General features: G+C 40.4%; 1 protein-coding gene across 1 annotated transcript; it reads right to left on the reverse strand.

Moving 5' to 3' along the window:
• Positions 1–2,125: 2,125 nt before the first annotated feature.
• On the reverse strand, positions 2,126–3,184 carry Phb1 (prohibitin 1). Its single transcript, XM_076182123.1, has one exon. It carries the CDS (start codon positions 3,060–3,062, stop codon positions 2,232–2,234), a length of 831 nt encoding a protein of 276 aa, XP_076038238.1. The 5' UTR covers positions 3,063–3,184; the 3' UTR covers positions 2,126–2,231.
• Positions 3,185–25,610: the final 22,426 nt, after the last annotated feature.

The following is a 25,610-nucleotide window of genomic DNA, read 5'->3' on the forward strand; positions in this document are numbered from 1 at the left end:
TGCTGTAAATTGTGAGTTGGTGACACGATTTTCTTTTTTGTTTTGGTGCACGAAAAAAATGAGCATTTACAATCTCGGTAAAAATTTCAAAGTTTTCATGATTAATAATCAACATCCATACATACACACCTTCAATGCTCGTGGATTTTCCGTGTGGTAGACAAGGGCAGGTTTCAGCTTGCAGTCTCCCTCTGCATTGGCACCGAACAAGAGCGTAAGACGATCCTTGGAGGCCTTAAATATAGGTGCAGTTGTCTCCTTAACCGAGATATAGGTCTGGTTAGACAGTTTTTTCCAATATAGACCTGTCTCATCTATATTAAAAATCTGCTTGGAAGTGTAGCCACCTTCCTCGATGATGGTCTTGAGGGTAGCCGGATACGTTTTGGCTGCTTCCACATTGGCAGATGCAGCTTCCCCAGTCATTTTGAGATTGTGGAAGCCATATCGTTTCTTGAACCTGGAGAACCACCCATAACTGGCATTGAAGGTCTTGGCTTTGTCCTTGTCTTCCTCATTCTTGTCTTGCACATCCTGGTAGAAACTTAAAGCTTTAGCTTGTATGATGGCCATGCTGATAGGGACATTATGCTTGTTTTGGATCCATTGTGCCAATAACTTCTCCATCCTCTCCATCTCCATGGATCTTGCTTGGGAACATTGTGAAGAGGAGGCTGATGTACCAACAACAGAACTGGCTCTGATCTTGTCAGTATTCACCCTGATGGTCTGCAAAGTGCTCTCATTCAGTCTGGTAGCATGAACAATAACAGAGGTTCTTTCACCCCAATCATAACGATCCAACACTTCTAACTTCTTTTCTATGGTCAAAAGTTTTCTTGACCTTTTTGCTGCACTCTCCTTTGGGGTAACAGGACGCTTGGGTGCCATAGTACACGAATTTATGTAACACAAAACTTTGATAAAATTGTTTACAAGTTCCACACGCTGTGAGGACTGGCTTCACAATGAGGACAAGAGGCAGAGAGCAGGAGTCAGAGCGTCTCTCCCGTGCTCTGGCGGCGAGATATTCAACTACAGTAGGCGGGAAATTCAACTCACGTAACATCGGACATTTTGTGTTATCAGAATATATATCAATAAATTTTAAGTCGTGTAAGATTGAAATCATGTTAACAGAACTCGTGTTAACGGGGAGTTAACTGTACTTGGCTCTCTTGAAGACCCTAAAGAACTGTGGGCACTTTCAAATGTGAAACTCTGAAAGCTACTGAGGAGTGCATTGGAGATTGCCTAAGGTTGAAGAGTGGTGTGGTGTTGCAGGAGACACTGGAGAGTATAGAGTTAGGCCATGCTGCCAGAATGGATGGGGAACTAGAGAAATACAGGACTCGGAAACAGCAGACTAGAGCTCTCATGAGAATGGAAAAGGAGTGGTACATTAGGGTAACCACTGAGGATATCAAGGGCCATTCCAAATCTGTGACCCAGAGAAGCACAATCCAAACAGTTGATGGCAAACTAGTGTCAGGTGTATTGGCCCTTTGCTGAGTAATTTGAGTAGTTACTCATGGGTGACCCTCCAAGTGAACAGCTTCCCCTTGATGGTGTTCAGGTGGTGGTACCTGGTGCACCAATAGATGAATCTCCACCCTCTGTGACAGAGGTCAAAGAGGATGTATGTTGAAGGGTTAAAAAGTAGCTGGCATCTGCAACATTATTGCAGAGTTGCTGAAAGCTGGAAGTGAGGCCATGATTTATGGGTTGCATATGGTACTGTCTGGTGTCTGGCATCATTCCGACTGAAAAAAGGGTCTGCTCATCCCTACTTGGGATGGGAAAGGGGATTAGTAGGACTGCAACTACTACCACAGCATTACACTGCTCAGTGTACCAGGTAAGGTGCTTGCCCATCTATTGCTTACACAGGTTTGTTCACATCTGCTAAAGTTTCAGAGACCTGAATAGTCTGGGTTCATGCCAGGTAAGTCAATAATGGACTGGATCCTAATGCCTTGCATTCTTGTTCTAGCCAGCACGAGTTTCAACAGGGGTTTCTTGCAGCTTATGTTGATCTCAAGGTATTTGACTTAGTGAATCATAGAGTGCTCTGGGATCTTTTGTGGAACTGTAGGATTCCTGCAAGGATGATTGACTTGATATCTGGCTCATACTCTGGGACATACATTTCACTTATTCATACAACCAATTTACATTAATTCTGCATACATTTACTGGGTCTCTATTTCACTAATGGTGAACAAGCCTCTTTACTGGCTTGGTAGCTGAAGAAGAGTGGGCTGGTTTGATGGTAGGTACATAACATTGCGATTCTTAGATAACCTGTATGCAATGTCTTCAGCAGCCTCAAGTCTGCGAAGTTCCACAAGACCTTCACCAGCTTCACCAAAGGACTTGGCAATGAGGCGGGCAGCAGTTGCATCTCCCTCAGCACTGATGATAGCAGCTTTCTTTTCCTGCTCAGCCTTGTCTACGAGGAACTTTGCTCTCTCTGCCTCCTGCTGGGCCACCTGCTTCAATTCTACAGCTTGGGTAAACTCCCGGCCAAAGGTTAAATGGGTAATGGAAATGTCATCCAGCATGATGCCGAACTGCGACGCACGCTGAGTAAGTTCCTGGCTCACATTTCGTGAAACTTTCTCTCTCTGAGTAATCAGCTCACCAGCATCATATCGGGCCACAACAGCTTTGAGAACTTCATTGACAATGGAAGGGAGCACCCTGTCTTCATAATCAATACCCAAAGTTGTGTAGATACGTGGCAGATGATCTGGCAGAGGTCGGAACAAAACCCTCAAAGTAATGTTCACTGTCTGAAGATCTTTACTACCAGTGATAACTGGTACCTTCCTTGGTCTAGTGCGGGCATCGTAAATAATAGGTCTCTGTACCCATGGAATAAAGAAATGTGTGCCTTCACCAACTGCTGACTGACGGATTCCAGTGAACCGATCGAAGATGACAGCCCTGTGTCCAGCATCAACATTGTACAATGCTGAATTTATCACGCCACCAACAACGGCCACACCAAAACCAATCTGGCCAATTCTTGTGAAAAGTTGCGCTATTTGTTGAGCCATAATGAACAGTTACTTATGTGTTTTCCTTACAGTATATGTTATATCTTGTATAGTTCACGACCATACAAATAAACAAATGCGAATACTTTCTGCACCAACTAAACTCGGTTACAGTACGTGTGTAAAGTATGGAGGAGGCATGTCTAGCTTCTTTCCTATTCAGGAGTGAGGCAAGGGTGTGTCCTCGCCCCTAACTTTTCAACACCTACATGTACATGTCATTGCTGACCATCTATTGACATCAAGGTAATTGACCTTGTCTTTGCTGATGATGCTGTCCTTCTTGGAGAATTGTTGGAGGTCCTGGTTGCAGTGCAGCCCTTGAGTCACTGAACAGAGAGGTGAGACTGCTTGCACTTCAGCTCTCCTGGACCAAGACCAGGGTTCAGCTCAGGAGATTACTGGATGCCACAGTTTAGTCTGCCCATGCATGTGGTGAAGACATTGGGGTCTTGCGAGAGCTTTACATACTTTGGTAGTGTAGTGCATAACAGTGGTGGGTCACATCAGGAAGTATTTTGAAGGATTGGTATTGCCTATGATGTTATGGACTTTCAACCAGAGTATATGGCATTGTCATTATTTATGCAAAAGGACTAAGATTCAAATCTTCAAGTCACTTGTGCTCCCTGTTTTGCTGTATGGCTGTGTGACATTGACACTGAATGTTGAATTAAAGGTGTCTCAATGTCTTTGGAACAGAGTGCCTTCAGAGAATCATGGGGACTGGAATGACTTCGCTTCAAACCAGAGACTATATTGAGAGGCTCAGTTTTGGCCAGTTACCAGCATAATTCAAGATCATCAACTCTTAGTAGATGTACGTGTGGCAAGTTTCCCTGATGTTGGTTAAACTCACAGGGTTGTCTCCACAAGAAACAACCCTCAAAGGAGGAGACAAAGGGAACCCCACAGAGAATTCATGGCTGGGGCAAGTTGTTCCAACCTGTCGAGAGTTGTTTGGAGTGGGAAGGGTGGCTGCATGGGAGCTTACTTGGAGAGAACATGGGAACTAGTGCAAGTGCGAGTGAAGCAATGTGCTCCCTGGTATGTGTCCCCAATTGATAGATGAAACCTGTAAAACAGCTTTGTTTTATCTTTGCATTTATCTACTACACCTTTTTCAAAATTGCTTTCTTCCTCCCTGTGAATTATTGTATATTTCTAGTTCATTTGTAAGCTTCTTGTTTTATGCTTCTCTCTCCATTTTCCTTAAGCATCCCTGACTTTTTTTTTTTTTTTTTTTGTAATATCACACCTTTTGTTCACCTAGTCCTGTTTCTCCTCCTTCCTTCCACTAATCTTTGGCATATGTTTGTTCACTCCTAGGTTGTAAACATCAATACAAATTTCCCATTTCATCCTTACTCCAGTTTGCTTCTTCCAAGATTTTTTGCAACCCTGAGTAAATTGTTTTTCCAGAACCGAGTCTTTCTTGCCTGTTTGATTCATTTCTTGGTTCTATTTCTTCATCCTCCAGTTGAAATTCATTTCTTAAATGGTCACTTTTTTCCTATGGGGCAAAGGTAGTTCAAAGAGCTGATGATGTTTGGCTCTTTGGTTAGTAGCAGATCTAATCTTATGGGAATGACATCTCTTACCCGAATCACTTCCTTTACCCACCGAGTCACTGTGTTCTCCACTGCTGTACTCAGGGTATTTCCCTCTGGAATCTGCTTTGCCACTTGCTTCTCATTCCTCCCAATTGACCTAACTGCAATTCAGATATCCAATAAGGACTAAGTTGTTACTTTGTTGAATAGTTTTCATTAGGAAAAGAACTGTGCCTGATAGAATGTTTTGATATTCAGCTTTATTCCAAGCTTTAGTCTTGGGGGGAGGGAGGGACATGTACCACCATGAAGTCTCTTCTATTCTGCCTTTCAGGTCTAATTTTCAGGTGTATTGTTTCAGCCTTGCCTTCACTCACATTTGCCTCTTCTAACTTTATGTCACTTCTCACAACAAACATTACCCCTCCACCCATTTTATCTTTTCTGTCTCTTCTCCAGGTGTATGTATTGTTCACTTTACCTTTACCAGAGTGCCTGTCAAATAATGTTGGCAACCACAGAACACCAGCCTGATAAGATCCACAAACCTCTATTGATCACTGATGTGTTCCAACAATGTGTCCATAAAATTGACTTTGCCTTCCTCTTGCTCTGGTCCCCCCATCAGGAGGCACTCTCTTTCTAGTCCATGCCCTCACAGTATATGGCCCTGGAATATTGTTTTCTGATGATTTTCACCAGTGTTCTTTCACTTCCTACTATTCTCAGGACAGTTTTGTATGTAATTCTGGCAGTCCAAGAGATTCTAAGCATTCTTCAAAGGAACCATACCTCCACTGCTTTGAGTCTCCATATCATGTCCTTCATAGTCCATTCCTCACAACCATACATTAATGATGATGTGGTAAATTGAGATTAATTGTCTTATTATTATTTTTATATACATGAAAATGGTGTTAAAGAATTGTATACTGGTGCTGTAGATTCCTTATATATGTGATTCTCATATGTTTTATACTTTGTAATAGGTTTAGATCCTATACAGCACTTTTAGTCGTGTGTATCTAATTGAATCCTATGTAGACATCTTTTGTTTTTGTTAAGTTACTGATACGAAGATGTTCTAGACGTCGCTTGTTTGTTTACATCCGCTTGCAATTAAACTCAAGAAGCAGACCCCGTTTTTCAACTTTCCTCACCGACACACTGCTACAGTGGCGACGAGGATTTGTGGATTTGTGTGCTAAAGGACTGATTTAAGTTTTAGAAGACAGAAATAGCTGCCTTTCCCTCTGATGGTGGAGAAATCGAAGGATGAAGATATACTCACCCATCGGAACCGTCCTGGCCACTCTGGATTCGTAAATAGCCTTTGTGTAGCAGGCTACGAATCAATTGTTTGAATAGGAAACTGGATTTAATACAAGTAGAATTACAATGGCAAATAACTCAGGTAAGATTGACTGTTTTGACCCCAATAAGATTAAGTGGGAGATATGGCTTAGTATGCTGCAAGCTCATTTTGCATACAATGGAGTCACTGATGATAACAAGAAGAAAAATTCTTTATTAGTATCATTAGGAAGTGAAACGTACAGCACGCTAGCTTCGCTCACTTCACCTAATTTGCCACATGAGAAAGACTATAATGATTTAGTGAAGCTTTTAGAAGCACATTACAAGGTTAAACCGAGCTATCATCGGAGTTTGATTAAATTTCAAAACAGAAAGAAAAACTCTGTTGAAAGTTTAAGAGACTTGTATGCAGACTTGAAAAGTCTAGCCAAAGATTGCAACTTTGGGACCTTATTTGATGCCCGAGTGAGAGACCAACTGTTTATGGCTATTGAAACTGAAGTGTATTTCCCGAACTTAGTTGCAGAGAATTTGGATTTACAAACTATGTCTTCAACGGACACCTTAGAGAAAATTTTAAATTTGGAAAAAGCTTTCGTTGGAGAAAAGCTCCCGACCACTGAAGTGAGGAAAGTGGGGATTAGTTCTGAATATTCTAATAGTCAGAAAAAAGAAAGTTGCAAGCATTGCGGGTATCCACATAAAAGTGAGAACTGTAGGTTTAAGCACCTCACTTGTTCAGTTTGTAACACGAGAGGACACCTAAAACGAGTGTGCCGTTTTGATAAGACTGTGTCTGGTAAGCCACACAGTGCCCAGAAAGGATCTTTTGGAAAATTTACCAACAAGAAGACGTTTGGAAAAAAGAAAACTAATATGGTTTTCGAGGGAATTTCTCAGGAAGAGAGAGATACTGGTAGTGATGATAACCAATTGTTACATTTAGTGGATCGACCTAGCCTTCCAGAAGTGGTTAGTGTTGATATTTCTCATGAACCTATACATAGTGTTGTAGGTAAGGTTTTGCCAGTGAGAAACAAGGTTGATATAAATATTGAAGGTCATAATGTGCCGTATGAAATTGACTATGGTGCCAGTGTGTCGACTCTAACCTTACATTGGGTTAAGAAATTAAATTTATCTCTAGAGCCTAGTGATAAAATTTTGAAGGCTTATGGTAATAATGATTTGCATGTTTTGGGTAAGGTTTATGCAAATATATTTTATAATGGTCACAATGTAATTCAAAGTTTGTATGTAGTTGAATCTAATAACTCTAACTTATGTGGAAGAGATTTAATGCCTAAAATTGGTATTGCACTCACAGGTATAGAGGAAGGAGTTAATGTTTTGGATTCCAAGGTACAATTAGATCATTTTTCAGCTGATTCTAGATTGCCAATTTCATGTGTTGTAGCAAAGGTACACCTAAAGAGCGGTGCTGTGCCTAGTTGGAAAAAAGCAAGGCCTGTGCCCTACCACTACAGAAAATTGGTAGAAGATGCTTTAGAAGAGTTAGTTGATAACAATATAATTGAACCAGTACATTCTAGTACTTGGGCAGCTCCAATTGTACCAGTGTTAAAAGCTGACAAAAAGTCAATGCGTATCTGTATAGATTTCAAGGAGTTAAACAAAAGTATTTCATGTGACCAGTACCTTTTGCCTAAAGTTGATGAAATCCTTGCTGTTGTTGGGAAAAGCAAGATATTCTCAAAGATTGATTTAAAAGATGCTTACTTACAGGTGCCAGTAGATGATGAGAGTCAAGAATTGCTAGTAATTAATACTCATAAAGGTCTTTTTAAATATAAAAGATTACCCTTTGGACTTGCATCATCTCCTGCCATCTTCCAAAGATTGATATCCCAATTATTGATGAATATAGATGGAGTAGTTGCCTTCTTAGATGACATATTAGTCGGAGGAGAGACTAAAGAGGAACATGATATGAGATTAGATATAGTGTTGAAGGTATTTCAGAAACATAATGTTGCTATTAACAAAAAGAAAACTGTTCTGAATACAAATTCCTTAGAATACTTAGGATATGTCATTTCAGGTTATGGCATAAAACCTTCACCAAGGAAACTTGCTGCTATTTTAGAAGCACCTATACCAAAGTCTGTAGGTGAAGTTCAATCATTTTTGGGTCTAGTCACTTATTATTGTAGGTTTGTAAGAAATTTTTCAAGTGTATTAGCACCTCTGTATGATTTACTGAAGAAAAATGCAAAAATTAAGTGGTCTTCTGTTGAAGCAAAAGCATTTATGACTGTTAAGGAAGAGTTAGCCAACTCTGATTTACTAGCCAATTTTGATGGTGAACATGATGTTATTGTTGAAGTAGATGCTTCACCAGTAGGAGTAGGATGTGTGTTAATTCAAGAAATGAATGGTAGTCCAAGACCAGTTTACTTTGCAAGTAAAAAGCTGTCTGCTGCTGAGCTAAATTATTCTCAGTTGGACAAAGAAGCTCTAGCGTTAGTGTACGCGGTAACTAAGTTTAAATATTTTTTGCTTGGACGTAAGTTTGTGCTCCGTACAGATCACAAACCTCTACTTGGTTTATTTGGTAGTGAGAAACAGATTCCTGTCAATGCAAACGCAAGAGTACAGCGTTGGGCATTATTGTTATCCCAGTATGATTACCAATTGTGTTTTAAATCAGGCAAACAAAACATTGTAGCAGATACCCTGAGCCGTTTGCCTGTATCAGATTCTGTTTTAGACTCACATACACCTGCTGAATATGTGAATTTAGTTGAAAATTTGGAAGATCAAAATATTTCCTATGAAAGGGTTAAGGTTATGACAAAGAGTGATCCTGTTTTGAGGAAGGTTTTCCAATGTGTTAAATTTGGGTGGATTGATAATCCTGTTATTTCTGAATATGCAGCAGTTAAAGCAGATTTAAGTATATATGAAGATGTGTTGCTATTTAGGAATAGAGTAGTTATACCAGCTGAATTAAGAAGTAGTGTACTTTCACAGCTGCATGTAGGTCATAATGGTATCAGTGCTATGAAGGCTGAAGCCAGGAATTGGATATGGTGGCCTAAGTTAGATCAAGATATATCTGAGCTTGTTCAATTTGTTTTAAAAATTTTCAAGGTTCTCAGGAAGTTACCTTATCATGGCCTGAGACGGGTAAGTCTTGGTGTAGACTCCATATGGACTATGCAGGTCCAATCAATGAAAGTTATTTCTTAGTGATTGTGGATTCACACTCAAAATTTATGGATGTTCATGTAACAAAGTCAACAACATCTACAGTAACAATTTCTATGCTGAGAAAAACTTTTTGTAATTTTGGGTTACCTGACATTGTAGTTTCAGATAATGCCTCATCATTTGTATCTGAGGAAATGGAGACTTTCTTTGAAAAGAATGGAATAAAACATATGACACCAGCCCCATATAACCCATCATCTAATGGTTTAGCTGAGAGAGCTGTAAAAACTTTCAAGGAAGGATTAAGTAAATTTAAGGAAGGTGATATCAGAACCAGAATTTGTAGATTTTTGTATAACTACAGACGTTCAATTCATTGTTCCACAGGTAAAGCTCCAGCTGAGCTAATGTTTAACAGAAACTTCAGAGGTATAATAGAGAAAATTAAACCACAAAATAAGAAGGAAAAGGTTTTGGAAAAAGAGGTTAAGTTTGAGAAGTCTGAATATAAGATTGATGATAATGTTTTTGTAAAGAATTATGGCAAAGGTCATTCATGGTTGGAAGGGAAAGTAATTGAAGTTCTAGGTGTGAGAAACTACAAAGTGATGTTAAAAGATTTTGGAAACATTGTTTGGAAAAGACATTCTGATCAACTTATGCCTAGATATACACCAACTGTTCCCAGTAATGACACTGTACGTAAAGACAACTCGGGTAGCAGTAAACCTTTTGTGACTATGTATTCTTCAGGTCAAGGACACTGTCCTAATAGTTCAGAAGTAATCGATAAGGCTGATGAAAATTCCTCTGTAAATGTTGATAATGATGATAATGCCGTGAAAGTACCAAGTCCACAACCAGTTAGAAGATCTAGCAGAGTTGTGAAACCACCTGATAGATTGAATCTATAATTGTGGTGTTATAAAGATAAATGTTTCAGTTATGTTCATATGGATACTCCTTTTTCAATAAGGGAAAAGGGATGTGGTAAATTGAGATTAATTGTCTTATTATTATTTTTATATACAGTCGTACCTCGGTACTCGACCATAATCCGTTCTGAGGTGGTGGTCGAGCACCGATTTGTTCGAACACCGAAACCAATTTTCCCCTTATCACTGTCTTTCTTTGGACCCATTATTAAGGGCTAGAGCAACACGAAAACGTTTAAATCTGGGAAGAAATACTCGAACAAACTGCGTACGTCTTACTCCGCTGGCGGTCTGAGTCGAACTGACGCTTACCCGCTGTTCGAGCTAGTCGAGTACCGAAAATCTGTTCGAGGTCCGATGCATTTTCTACTCGAATTTTTTGGTCGAGCAACGATTTGGTCGAGTACCGAGGTACGACTGTACATGAAAATGGTGTTAAAGAATTGTATACTGGTGCTGTAGATTCCTTATATATGTGATTCTCATATGTTTTATACTTTGTAATAGGTTTAGATCCTATACAGCACTTTTAGCCGTGTGTATCTAATTGAATCCTATGTAGACATCTTTTGTTTTTGTTAAGTTACTGATACGAAGACGTTCTAGACGTCGCTTGTTTGTTTACATCCGCTTGCAATTAAACTCAAGAAGCAGACCCCGTTTTTCAACTTTCCTCACCAACACACTGCTACAGATGACCATATATAACACTTGATAGCAGTAGTAGTTTCAGCAGAAACATGTATATTCGTGGCAGTAGTCGTTCAGGCAATGGTGGCAGAATAGTGGAGCAGCAGTTTAACCTTGTAGTTATTTCAGTTCTATAGTATCCTAATTCAACAGGTCTTAGAGAGCTGTTAGGATTATTTCTTTCTACCTTTGCCCTTCCTCCTTGTTCAACATTTGTAAATGTTTAATGTAGATATTAAATTAGTTATATTTTACCTGTTAGTTTCCCATGACTCTGTGACATCCATCTGTCTTCTCCTCCCTGCTTTTTCTTTTCAAACTCTCTACAAGAGTGGAAATTGGAGGATGGGAGCCTCTGCATCCACAGACTGTGTGGTGGAGGACACTACTTTCACCACACACTAGTCCTATAGTGGTAGTTCCCTTTGGTCCTTCAAACCAGATACATGGAGTAATGAGTTTCAGGTCGAATTTGATGTGTTTAGTCTCAGCTTTGTTTAAAAGTATGTGTTGCTATTTTCCCTTACTAATTCTCTAGTGTTTATCATCGTTTGACTTCCTAATGCCACTGGTTAACCGGCTTGTTGGTTTGTATTTTCTAAAGTTGTTTAGTAACCTTATGTTGTTGATATTTTGACTAGCCTCGCCCTCCTCCCTCTTGCTCTCTCTAAGGTGACGTTATCAGAACTGACCCTTCTTGTTGTACTACAATGCCCTCCTCTTTGAAATAGACAATGGAGAACTTGGTGACATTGAACAACTAGATAAATTTAGAACACTGTGGTATACACTTGTGTGCAAAGAATCAGACAATCTTGTCCAAGAGATAAATGTTGCATTACAGTAACTAAGCCTAGAATATTTACAATTGTTAGATAAGAATCTAGTTGGGGCCATTGACACTTTGGAGGGTCTTTGGCAAAGATATAAATATGTTCTCGCAATGTCAGCCTCAACAGAGTTGGATACAAAGAGAATGTATCAAAGCACTCTGTGAACTAAGACATAACCCCTTCCATACGGTGACGCCTACGTAGGCATCATGAGGAGCAAGTGGGTACGTGAGGATGCCGATGTCGGCGTCTTGATTATATCTATTGTACGTAGTTGTACCTGCGTGACCCCCATACTCTGTAAACTGGCTTCATCATATTGTCATGGCCACGTTCACAATACCCCGACCATGACAATATGTTGTAGCGAAGGAGCCCGGATCCAAGAGAAACAATGAGCCTCTTTGTGCGCAGAGACTCTATGAACAAGAAGTGCGTGCGAATGTGCCAGCGGAGGAGTACGAAATCGGTGACCTCGCCGATATCAGGTCAAGGGGCACGCACGCCAAAACCAGGCGGCGACGTAGAGCCAACATATCTATGGTCACATTACATTGTAGAATTAAGGTATCAGGTAGAAATTATTTTGTGAGCCCTCTCCACACAAGAATAAAGGAAATGGTGGAAGTGTGGAGTTGGGTAAATAGAATTAGGATAAATTAATTAAGTACATGTTGGCACCTGTGCTATGACGCTGGTGTCGTGCTGTCTGTGTATATAAGAAGGGGAGCAGTGGTCCTTACCCCCACCCCGTTCCTGCACCGCACTCTGTTCTTGCTCAACATTGGTAAGATATATATATTTATACTTTTATACTGTGCTAGAAAATCTATTCCCGTTGCTTTTTCCATTGCTTTTCTTTATCCCCGCGAAGAGAAAGAATATCCAAAACGAGGCTACGCTTTGAATCTAATATTCTGGATTGAAGGAACTACTCGAATCCTAAGTTTCGATTCGATGTATAAACTCAAACACAGAGCCTAGATTCGTGACAATATTTTCTATGGTTATCAAAATTCACGGGTGAAAGAGAGAACGATTGATATAGCGGTGACTTTATTTTTTATAATGCGAGTATTATGACACAACATCATATGTCTGGCAGCTAATGCTGCCCGTGAGATTTTGGCCCAGAGTGAAGTGGTTAAGCATAATACACATTTGAATATGAGTCAACCCCCTTAGGATTTACCTACCCCTAAACTTCCAGATATTTGACCGGAACATAAAGAAGTGGTCCCCCTTTTGGGGCACCTTTAACTGTTTAGTTCACAAGCAAATGGACAGAGCCAGTTGTGAAATTCATCCTTCTAAGCAAGTACCTTAGTTGTGATGCCTACCAGGCTGTAGAAGGATTAGCAGTTACTAATTCTAATTACCAAGTAGCCATATATATCATAACAGATACATTTTGTACTCCTGAGCAGTTGTTATCATCACTAATTAGAAAATTTAGTAATCTAACACCACCTAGACCAGAGTACAGGGAATTGTTGAACTTCATATTGGAAGTGTCAAAATTGTGGTGATACTAATCACTATACCTTCCTCCATGTTAAATTGTGTAGTCCTGTAGCAAATCTGCTCCCACAAACCTACACTACCTCTTATACAACACCAACCTTGTCACCTCTTCTCCTAGTACGGAAGATAAACCACCCTTATGCTATACTAACATAACCCATGTGAAAGGTTTTAATGGACTTACTAGTATAGCCTTACCTACAGCTACAGTAGTACTGCCAGGAAATAGATTGCACAGCTCCACTCATGCCTTCTTTGACAAATTACCACATTAAAAGCTAATAAGAAAAACTGAAATAATAGGAGGAATACAAGGTAAGCTACTGGAATGGATGAAAGATTATTAAGTGGGAGAAAAATGAGAGTGGTACTTAGAGACAAAAACTTGAACTGGAAAGATGTGATAAGTGGCATCCTGCAAGACTCTGTATTGGCTCCTTTAATGTTTACATACATACATATACCAAGGCTTTTTTCCCCCTTACCAGGGGGGTAGCCAAAAAGGACAAGCCACAAAAACATTCCCACCCATTTCATCCCCGAAAATACTCCACACCCCTCCACCCTCCCTCTCATCTTAGCACCTCCTAGATGACGGGTCATCCCTGCACCCTGTCCACTGCCCTGGGTCAGAAGCAGTGTCGCAGGACACAGCACATCCACAGCAAGGCCGCTTCATTAAATTGGCGACCCCCCCCTCTCCGTCCCCCCATATAAAGGAGAGGACGGGGAGAAATCCCTTCGGGCTGCGTCAAAAATTTTTGCTCACACACACTACCTCACCCCCATTCCCCCGTCCAATCCACCTCATGCATCACAACATTTTCCATATACAACCATTCTCCATTCACCCCTGTCTTCTGTCCTCTCCCGTCCTTCCTCAACCGACATTCCCCTCTTCCCCAAAGCCCCCTTCACCCCATCCATCCATCTCATCCTAGGACGTCCCCTCATGTTCACTCCCTCCACATCTGCCTTCCATATCTCCTTTACTAGTCTTTCTTCACTCATTCTTTCCATGTGTCCAAACCATCCTAATACTCTTTCATCCACCCTACCTCCCAGCTCCCTTTCCACCCCTGTTCTCTTCCTCATTTCTCACTCTATCTAGCCTAGTAACCCCCATCATACTTCTCAGACACTTCATCTCAAACACATTCAAGTTCCTTCTCTCTTCCTCTCTCATGTTCCATGTTTCTGCTCCATACAGTGCTGTTGGCACAATCACTCCTTCATACAGTCTCCTCTTAGCATCCATTCCCAGATTCCTATTCCTCATTACACTTTAATGTTTGCCATATATATAAATGATACGGATGAGGGAGTGAAGTGTTACATGAACTTCTTTACTGATGATGCCAAATTACTCAAGAGAGTAAGAACTAAGAACAGAAGAAGAGTGCAGGTCACTACAAGATGACCTGGACAAAATATGGGAATGGAGTCAGAGGTGTGAAGTGAACTCTAACATTAAGAAATGTAGTATAATGGAATTTGGAAAAAGGAAAAAGAATATCAGGTCAATATAAAATTGGTACCAAGGAAGTAAAAAAAAAGTCGACTCAGAAAGGAACCTGGGAGTGATTATCTCAAGTGACTAGACACCTGATAAACATGTCAATAAATTAGTTGGAGAGACTTTTAAGGGCGGCATACCACTTCCACTTATAATGGGACATTCAGATTAATGACAGAAGGCTGATTTTTCTACCACAAATTGTGCATGTCAGTGGTAAATTACTATAAGTTTCACTGTTTTGCATACACAATCGTAGCTGTAATAAATGTCGATATTCATGAAAAAGTGAAAATTTTCCCATTTTCAAATGAATAAAAGTCCGTAACTATACTGAACTAGAAGCTCCATTTTTGTGTATAAACTCTACATAGTATGGGATGAAATATGACACAAAGTTATAAGTCTACCTTGTAATTTGTGTAAACTTTTTTTTTTTTTTTTTTTTTTTACAGCAATATTTTGTGAATTTTTTTTTTCCTGGTAAAAATTCCTAACCCTCATTTAGAATAATCAGATACTGATAAATTTGTGTCATTTTGTGGAAAAAACACTGAATGAAACATGGAAAATTTCAGAAAGACTGATGAACTCTGGAGGAAGTTTCAGATTTTTTTTTTTTTAAATATTACTGTTTTTGGAAATTGCCTGCTGAACTTGGCACAAGGATTGAATTATCTCCAGAGGCATATGGGTGTCAATAAAATGGTGGTGTATGGTGCCAATATATTACACCAGGCTTACTCTATGTAACTGCTGAGCCAGAGTAAAAGAATTGGCTCATTGTGTGTACCAGAGTCCAAAGAACTGCGTACAGTGTTATGATAGGCCTTTACCGGTTAAGTCAAACTCACCGCTGGGACCTCCAAAACATTGCGTCATCAAGTGGGGTTTTCTAATTACCAGCTATGGGCCTCTTCCCCACTCTCTGTAGTGTTTCTGGTCATGAAGCATGATGGTTCAGGCATTTTAGAATGCACCAGGTGCATAATGTTGCTCATCTGTCTGCTTCAGGCACTTACGTGTGAATACAGAGGGTCAAAACAGTTCCCTCTTTCTGTCCATTCTCTGGAGGACAGGTCTCATAGTACTTGCTGTGGAGTACAGATTGGTGCTAAATGCTGCTGCTTCATATCCTATATTGTAGGTGAGTACTGCATATGCAACAGCAAAGTCTACAACTACTTTGCCCATGGGCTCCTAATCTCAGTGAGACACACCACAACACCCTTCAAATCATACAAAACAAAGCCCTAAAAACAATTACAGGCTGCACAAATACGACACCTACAGACCATTTACACCATGAAACAAAAGTCCTCAAAGTCAAGGACCACCTCGACATGAGAGGCACACAAACACTTGCCGCAGCCACCACAAACACATCACACCCGCAACACTACATAGCAGAAAACCCACACACACCAAGAAACATTAAAACAACACCCAAAGACCTGTATCACACACAGTTACTCTCTTCTCTTCCTCCACTGTCAGGGGGGAAAAGCTATCCCTCTAATATTTTGGATGTACTTAGAAATTGATTCATCATCCAGCTCTAATATCTTTAAATTACTATTGTAATCATTAACATTAATTATAAGGAGAAGGAAAAGAAAAAGGAAAAGAAGCTGAAGGAGGAGTGGGAGGGAGTAAAGGATGGAGCAGAGATGGGTGTGGAGGAGGAATGGGGATGGTTCAAGGAGGGAGTCTTAAAGTGTGCAAGGATGGTGTGTGGAACAAGAAGGACAGGGGGAAATAGAAGAAAGGGTAGTGAATGGTGGGATGAGGAAACAAAGAAGGTTGTAGAAGAGAAGAAGCAAGCATTCACAGATTGGTTACAAAAGAGGACGGGGGAGTCATATGAGACGTACAAAGAAAAGAAAAGAGAAGTAAAGCAAAAGGTAAAGGAGGCAAAGAGGAGAGCAGATGTGAAATGGGGTAGGAGTATGACAGAAAATTTTGAAAGTAATAAAAAGATGTTTTGGAAAGAAATAAAGAGAGGAAGAGGAGGCGAATCAAGTAGAGAAGAAAATGTAAAAGGTACAGATGGAGAGATGATAATGGAAGAGATGGCAGTAAGGGGAAGATGGGCAGAATATTTTAGGGAGTTGCTAAATGTGAAGGAGGATAGGGAAGGAAAGATAGCTGCAGTGGGAAATGCGAAGAAAATGAGAGTGATGAGTGAGGAGAATGGAGGAGAAATAAGGAAGGATGAGGTGAAGGCAGTTGTAAAGATGATGAAAGCAGGTAAGGCACCTGGTCTGGATGGATGCCATGCAGAATGTCTGAAAAAGGGAGGTTCAGTGATGGTGGACTGGTTGGTGAGGTTATTTAATGTTTGCTGGAGAGAGGGTAGAGTACCGGAGGACTGGAGAAGTGCCTGTATAGTTCCTCTTTACAAGGGAAAAGGGGACAAGTGTGAATGTAGTAGTTTCAGAGGGATTAGCCTGTTAAGTGTAGTAGGGAAGGCTTATGGGGGGATCTTAATTGAGAGGATTAGGAGAGGAACAGAAGGAGTAATTAGTGAGGAACAGTGTGGATTTAGGATGGGTAGAGGTTGTATAGATCAGATCTTTGTGGTAAGACAGATATGTGAGAAAGCTATAGGAAAGGGGAAGGATGTTTTTTGGGCTTTTATGGATCTGGAAAAGGCTTATGATAGGGTAGACAGAAAGGCACTGTGGGAGGTTATGCAGATTTATGGGATAGGAGGAAAGCTTCTGGGAGCTGTCAAGAGTTTTTATGAGAGTAGTAGAGCTTGTGTCAGGATTAGAAATGGAGAGAGTGAGTGGTTTGAAGTAAAGGTGGGACTTCGTCAAGGATGCGTTATGTCGCCCTGGCTGTTCAACTTATACATGGATGGGGTGGTGCGAGAGGTGAATGCTAGGGTAGTGGGTCAGGGATTGGAGATGGTTAAAGAAAATGGAGAAAAGTGGGAGGTGAGCCAGCTGTTGTTTGCGGACGACACTGCGCTTGTGGCAGGGTCAGAGGAGGGATTGAGGAAGCTGGTGGCAGAGTTTGGGAGAGTATGTGATAGAAGAAAGCTAAAGATAAATGTAGGTAAAAGTAAGGTGATGAGATGTACAAGGGGTGAAAGTGGCAGTAGACTGGAAGTGAACATTAAGGGAGAGCGACTGGAGGAAGTGGATAGTTTTAGATACTTGGGTGCAAGTGTAGCAGGAAAAGGTGGAGTGAAGGTGGAGGTAGAATGTAGATTGAGAGAAGCGAGTAAATGCCTTGGTGGATTAAAGAGTGTAATGAGGAATAGACATTTGGGAATGGATGCGAAGAGGAGACTGTATGAAGGAGTGATTGTGCCAACAGCACTGTATGGGGCAGAAACGTGGAACATAAGAGAAGAAGAGAGGAGGAGTTTGAATGTGTTTGAGATGAGGTGTCTGAGAAGTATGGTGGGGGTTACTAGGCTGGATAGAGTGAGAAATGAGGAGGTGAGGAGGAGAACAGGAGTGAAAAAGGATTTGGGAGATAGGGTTGATGAAAGAATATTAGGATGGTTTGGACACATGGAAAGAATGAGTGAAGAAAGACTAGTAAAAGAGGTATGGAAGGCAGATGTGGAGGGAGTGAACATGAGGGGACGTCCTAGGATGAGGTGGATGGATGGGGTGAAGGGGGCTTTGGGGAAGAGGGGAATGTCTGTTGAGGAAGGAAGGGAGAGGACGGAAGACAGAGGTGAGTGGAGAATGGTTGTATATGGATGATGTTGTGATTGCATGAGGAGGAATGGGCAGGGGGGGGGTAGTATGTGTGAGTAAATTTTGACGCGGCCCGAAGGGATTTCTCCCCGTCCTCTCCTTATATGCAAGGGGGGACGGAGAGGGGGGGGTCGCCGATTAAATGAAGCGGCCTTGCTGTGGATGTGCTGTGTCTTGCGACACTGCTTCTGACCCAGGGCGGTGGGCAGGGTGCAGGGATGACCCGTCATCCAGGAGGTGCTCAGATGAGAGGGAGGGTGGGAGGGGTGTGGAGTGTATGTAGGGATGAAATGGGTGGGAGTGTTTTTATGCCTTTCCCTTTTTGGCTACCTCCCTTGTAAGGGGGAAAAAGCCTTGGTATATGTATGTATGTATAATGAAATCCATAAAAAGGACTTTATTCGTAAACAAACACATGTAAACAGGTTGCTATGTCAATTTAAATCATACTTTCGCTATCGGACAAGGGGATCAAGAATATCTTTGTTTGTTTTTCTCGCACCCGCGTGTTCAGAGAGGGGAAAAATGCCACGTAGGCACTCCAAGACCCAGGCTATTAAGATCTTCGTCAAATTAACCCTTTTAAAAGGTAAGAGTTAAAAGTCAGAACCAGTTATTAACATTTACTGTAATTAAAGATGCCCACGTCCGATATAGAGAAAGGAAATGAGACGTAAAAGGGGAATGCAAGTTACACGGATGCTGGCAATAACCCCATGCCTTGTGTTGTTGCTACGTGTTGGATAACCCTTTTACGATTCTCATAACTATGTTACTCTGTTTTATGAAAAGAAAAATGTGCCAAAAAAAGTTCTCATTTACTTTCATTTTTTTTGTTATGCATGAGGGTGTCATGAACTGGCTGCCGTATAGGGGGTTAGCCTACACCTAACCTACAATTAAGGGTCGCGCTGACCTATTATAGCCTAACCTAAAATAATTTGTAAATCTTGAGTAGGGTAATTTAAAGATTTCTGAAGAGGCCTATCCTACATTATATTACAGGAAGAGGCATATTAACCTCTTGTTACCTCGCTTTAGTCTTAAGGATTTCTTCTGCCTCACGAATCTTTCAGATACCCTACTCCATTTTCACATTGCTGTGGTATTTTTTTTCTAAATAAAGTGTGCATTTACAGGGAACCAGTCTGGGAAACCAGAACTAGTCTAGGAACTGGTCTTGGAAACCAGTGAACCGGTCTGGAAGACCGAATGGGACGCAAGTTCTCAATTCCCTCCCTCCCTCGGTTTGGGAAGCGTTTAGACTGATGTTGGAGAAATAAAGGCAGCAATGACCTTCGTGTTTCCTTTCAACCACGAATGGAAAGTGGACTAGGACCCACCTACCCAATGCCCCAGGTCCTACCATACGACTAGCCTGCAGCCCAGTCCAACTCATCCTTCGGTTTGTATCATTGGAAGTCAAGGAGTAGCGGGATAATCACAGTTCGCCCCCTCAAACATCGGAGGGTGGTTGATCTATATATGTATATAGATATATATGTATAATTTTTTTATATATTCTTTATTTTTTTTTTTTGTCACGGTTCGCCGCGACACCACAACCACCAAATACCAACCTTCGTAAACATATTCATAATCATATCACTCACCGCTCCATTAACCCTTTATGGTGCGCATTAAGTTTCCACTTTAAAAAAAAAAAAAAATTCAGGTGTTTTTGATTGCTTTTGCATTCCAGATTACAAAAATGGCCTTGTTTTTAACTTTTTCTTATAAATAAATAAAAATTTCAAACGTGCCTTTTTCGATGATCTGAGCACAGGACAGGCCTTTTAGTGAAATATAGCCAAAATACAGGTAGTCGTCGACTTACAACCTGTGCGACTTACGACTGATCGACTTTACGACCACGAGATAGTGCAATAATATTTAACATTTAATAGAGTAACAGAATTGCAATGTTTTGCCTGGCATCGCAGAACACTTACTCCGCACACTGCGAGACGCTAGTATGATAGTTTTGGCAGGCTGCCGACAGCGTCAGCATCCCAGCCAGCTAAATATTCTTTCAATTTTTTGTTTGAAGTAAAATCTTTCCTAATTTTGCATTGCATTTTGTATTTCTATATGTTTTGCAATTAATAAAATGTAACAAAATATATATTTTTTTATGCCTAGGCTAGTTTGTCGATAACAGTATGTTCGGTACAGTACGTAAACGGAAAGAATGTGTTTTGAAATAAAAAAATTCCTAATTTTGCTTTGCATCTTGTATTTTTATGTTTTGCAATTAATAAAATGTAACAGTAAAACTTTTTTATGCCAAGTCTGTTGTCGATAACAATATGTTCGGTACAGCATTTTGTATTTTTATGCTTTGTGCTTAATAAAATGTAACAGTAAACTTTGTTTATGCCTAGTCTGTTGTCGATAACAATATTTTCGGTACAGTACGTAAATGAAAAGAATGTGTTTTGAAATAAAAAAATTTTTCCTAATTTTGCCTTGCAATGATTTTAATGTAACCAACAAAAAAGTATTTGTAGGTCAAAGATGACAGGACTTTATTCAGTGTGTGTGGGCCTAGGCTACGTTTCCTAACAAAAATTATAAAAAAGTTAATGAATATTAAACAACGTAGCTCAAAGATAATAAGATTTTATTCAGTATGTATGCGTTTCTTAAAGAAAGTCTGATGGTAAAATAATAAAAAGGTTAGAAAATACTTGTACAGTATTAGATATCATAGGTTAAAGATGATAGGATTTTATTCAGTATGCTTAGGCCTAGGCTACGTTGCCCAAAGAAAATCAGATAAAATTATAAAAAGGTTAAGAAATACTATACAACATAGTTCAAAGATGCTAAGATTATTTCAGTATGCTAAATATAATATACAATATATATACACAGTAACAAAAAATATTTAAGGGGTAATATATACTGTATATATATATATAAAGACCGACTTGCGTCCAGATCGACTTACGACCTGTCTGTCGGAACCGAACTCCGTCGTAAGTTGACGACTACCTGTACAGAATTATTACACACCAAGCTTTAATCTTACCTGAGTGAAAATTATTATTTTTTCATGATAAAAACATTTGATAAGATTAATAATGAATGTAGTGAGTGAAGTTTGCTATATTTTATTGTTAGACTCGATGAAAAAAATATCATACATACATACATATACCAAGGTTTTTTCCCCCTTAATAGGGGGGTAGCCAAAAAGAAAAAGGCATAAAATCATTCCCACCCATTCCATCCCTGAATACACTCCACACCCCTCCACCCTCCCTCTTATCTTAGCACCTCCTGAATGATGGGTCATCCCTGCACCTTGTCCACTGCCCTGGGTCAGAAGCAGTGTCGCAAGACACAGCACATCCACAGCAAGGCCGCTTCATTAAATCGGCGACCCCCCCCTCTCCGTCCCCCCATTGCATAAAATGAGAGGACGGGGAGAAATCCCTTCGGGCTGCGTCAAATTTTGCTCACACATACTACCTCACCCCCCATCCACCCGCCCATTCCACCTCATGCAATCACATCATCCATATACAACCATTCTCCATTCACCCGTCTTCTGTCCTCTCCCGTCCTTCCTCAACAGACATTCCCCTCTTCCCCAAAGCCCCCTTCACACAATCCATCCACCTCATCCTAGGACTTCCCCTCATGTTCACTCCCTCCACATCTGCCTTCCATACCTCTTTTACTAGTCTTTCTTCACTCATTCTTTCCATGTGTCCAAACCATCCTAATATTCTTTCATCAACCCTATCTCCCAGCTCCTTTTCCACCCCTGTTCTCCTCCTCACCTCCTCATTTCTCACTCTATCAACCCTAGTAACCCCCATCATACTTCTCAGACACCTCATCTCAAACACATTCAAACTCCTTCTCTTATGTTCCATGTTTCTGCCCCATACAGTGCTGTTGGCACAATCACTCCTTCATACAGTCTCCTCTTAGCATCCATTCCCAAATGTCTATTCCTCATTACACTTTTTAATCCACCAAGACATTTACTCGCTTCTCTCGATCTACATTCTACCTCCACTTTCACTCCACCTTTCCCTTCCACATTTGCACCCAAGTATCTAAAACTATCCACTTCCTCCAGTCGCTCTCCCTTAATGCTCACTTCCAGTCTACTGCCACTTTCACCCCTTGTACATCTCATCACCTTACTTTTACCCACATTTATCTTTAGCTTTCTTCTATCACATACTCTCCCAAACTCTGCCACCAACTTCCTCAATCCCTCCTCCGATCCTGCCACAAGCACAGTGTCGTTCGCAAACAACAGCTGGCTCACCTCAAAAATCAAAGCCATCTATGAGGTACTGGTAAAATATATAACACTTCTGTACCACAAATTTCTTATCAAGTATAGGAGAAATCAATTCCTTATGCATGTGACAATGTTTACAGATCAAGAAATACCTTATCTCACATTCCCAATTAGAGACAAATGAAAACCAACTAAAAGGTACTGAAATGAGTCAAAACTCCTGAAACATAACTTTTTATTCTTGTACTAGAAAGATCAATTCATTTTTCATGTGGCAGTGTTTGCAGATCATAGTGAACCCCATGAAAAGAATCAGCTAAAGTTCAAACTTTAAATCCCAAAGGGTTAGGTTTAGACTTGATGTAGTAACGAGGCCCTCGACTACCTTTGTAAGGAACCATCATCTCATCAACACATTCATACTCAAAAGAATCTTATTAAAGTTTTCTTTCAGAATGTTCACACATGGCCTGACCTTATACAATTCATCATACTTATATGTACCTTTTTCAGGCATTTTTGTGTTGTCTGCAAAATGAAGGCAACTCTTAATTCTTTCCCACCTTTTGCGAGACGTGTACTGCCACAGCCCTTATATTAGCTTCAGGATGCCAGTATCTACAAGTCTAAGTTTTACTACACTCATATAAATGCAGATGCCGAGAAATATTTCCAACTCCTCAACTGTAAGTCATCTTGTGAAGGGTAATACTCATCTTCACTGTCATCTACAGATATATCTGACACATCAGAATCAGACTGGGGCTCATCTCTTATCACAAATCCCTTCACTTCCTTTGGTGTTGGGGGAGCTTTCTTTTCATAAAATTTTGAGAGGTGAATGCCAGCTGGAAGAGATAAATTACATAAAAATACTTTGCAGTGATAGATATTCTTTACTGAAACAAGTTTGTGGCAGATATCAAGCATTATATGCACTTTATACAGTATTGTCATGAGAAGGCATGATGCAACCCTATGTTGTTTTTCAAAAGTTCTACTCTGGTCACCGAAAAAGACACGTTTCAGAAAAAAATTAAACATAGGTCCTGTGCTCTGTGTACCGAAAAAGTTACATTTAAACTTACATACGTAATTTTCGCAAAAAAAATTAAAAAACACTTTTATAATCACTTATCATCTTCTCTATGCATTCATGAACAAACTGTGATTTTCTGGAAGCTGAACACTTACTATTATTGGCATCCTGTGACATTTTGTCTGGAGCAAATCCTCTTCTTTACTCAAGCCTGCAAATGGCGTCGCTCACTTGGCGTCTCTCAAGGCTGGCAGCCACTAATGCCATCTATTGATCTAATTTCACACTACATGGGTTCCCGATGTCCTCAGCTGCTGAACACTTGCCATATTTCACCAGATATAATAATTTACCATACCTTACATTTAAAGGGACTGAAACGTACCAAAATCGATGAGCTGTCCCATAAAGGGTTAACACACTGAAAGACAACACACTGCTGCATGCCAGACCCCCTGATATCCACCCTTCTGAATCCTCTCTCCCACGATAGGACAGAGTCCACCTGGCCAGACTGCGGTGCGGCCACCACCCAGCACTTCTAAGCTACCAGAAGAGGCTGGATGACCGCATTGTGAACAGCTGCCCAGGATGTAACACTTCACCCCATACCATACTACACATAATGGAAGACGGCATTATTCACAATCATGCATGCAAACAACACAACATACACTCTATAAAGGATTTGTGGGAAAACCCAGTTTTGGCTGTGTCATTCCTTGGGGAGACGGGACTGCTTGGACAGACAGTATAGGGAACGACAACAACAACTACAACTACTTTGCCCAGGTTCTTTACTTTGGGGTAATACTTCCAGATCCGACAATGCAAAGATTACGGTATTCGGATTTTGAGTCTTACCCTGCAAGCATCTCTTGAGAAGGGTTTCCTCTGTTAGGCATTTATACACACCCTTTAGCTTTTTTTTTTTTTTCTCATTAAGACTTAGACTGATGCTCCTCTCCTCTGGGGATCGAATGACTGGCCTCTTCTTTCCTGGTGGTGTGCAACACACATTGTTCAATCTCTTTCATATTATCCATACTGACAATAACATTGTCGGTGTTACCACTCTCTGCACTTTTTTCAGTGTCTGGAAACAACTGTTTCCACTTACAAGCACTTGAAGTGGACAGTACAGCGATGCCAACATTGTCAGCTGGCTGTGTTGTGGTAGGCGTGGATTTTAAACATTGCGTGCATAGCAGATCAGCTGGCTGGGGTAACTCACCTCTATCAACGCTTCTGGTTGCCAGTTTCCTTCTTCGCCCTTTATTGGCCTTTGCCATATCTCCTCTTCTAAGTTCCAGCATACGAGATCACACGATAAAAGAGAATAATCCGTCAGTGGTGAAGTGTTACTTTCCTCCACACTTGTACAACATACTGCCATGCTCGCTTTCGCTTTCACTAGTAGTGAAGAACATGCCAGAAGTCTTCAGAACATCACATGATGTTAGACAAAATATCATTGTGATTTACATAGATTATATTGTGATATGAACACGTGTATGTGACGTCATAATGTAAACAAGAGGTATTTCACATTTTTTTGCCTAAAAACATGGTAAACATTGCACAATATCTCTGAAACTTCGCTGAGGTGTTGCCAAAATATTAAGCTATTTTTGTGCTTGTTTTCACAATTTTTTGTAATTTTTCATTTATTACCCTTCTGAAGCGGTATGCCGTCTTTAACTTATTAAGATCAATGAAAGTTGCCTTCGACTACATGGATGAAGAAATGGTAAAGAAAATAGTGATTGTGACACTAAGGGCACCTAGTACAAAAAAAAAGGAAATTAGAAAGAATTCAAAGAGCAGTGACAAAAATGGCACGTACACTCTGAAATTTGACATACGAACAAAGATTGGATAAATTACATCTATCAATACTGGAACAGAGAAGAGAAAGAAGTTATTTGCTGACCATTTACAGAATTATGAAAGGGATGGAAGTTCTTGATAGAGACGACTT

The sequence above is a fragment of the Oratosquilla oratoria genome, unplaced genomic scaffold, assembly GCF_046742065.1.
Source record: "Oratosquilla oratoria isolate Oo_2021 unplaced genomic scaffold, ASM4674206v1 SCAFFOLD50, whole genome shotgun sequence".
Classification (NCBI taxonomy): Eukaryota; Metazoa; Arthropoda; class Malacostraca; order Stomatopoda; family Squillidae; genus Oratosquilla; species Oratosquilla oratoria.

Coding starts and splice junctions, on each gene's coding strand:
- Phb1 (XM_076182123.1), bottom strand. CDS start 3,062: ATGGCTCAACAAATAGCGCAACTTTTCACAAGAATTGGCCAGATTGGT.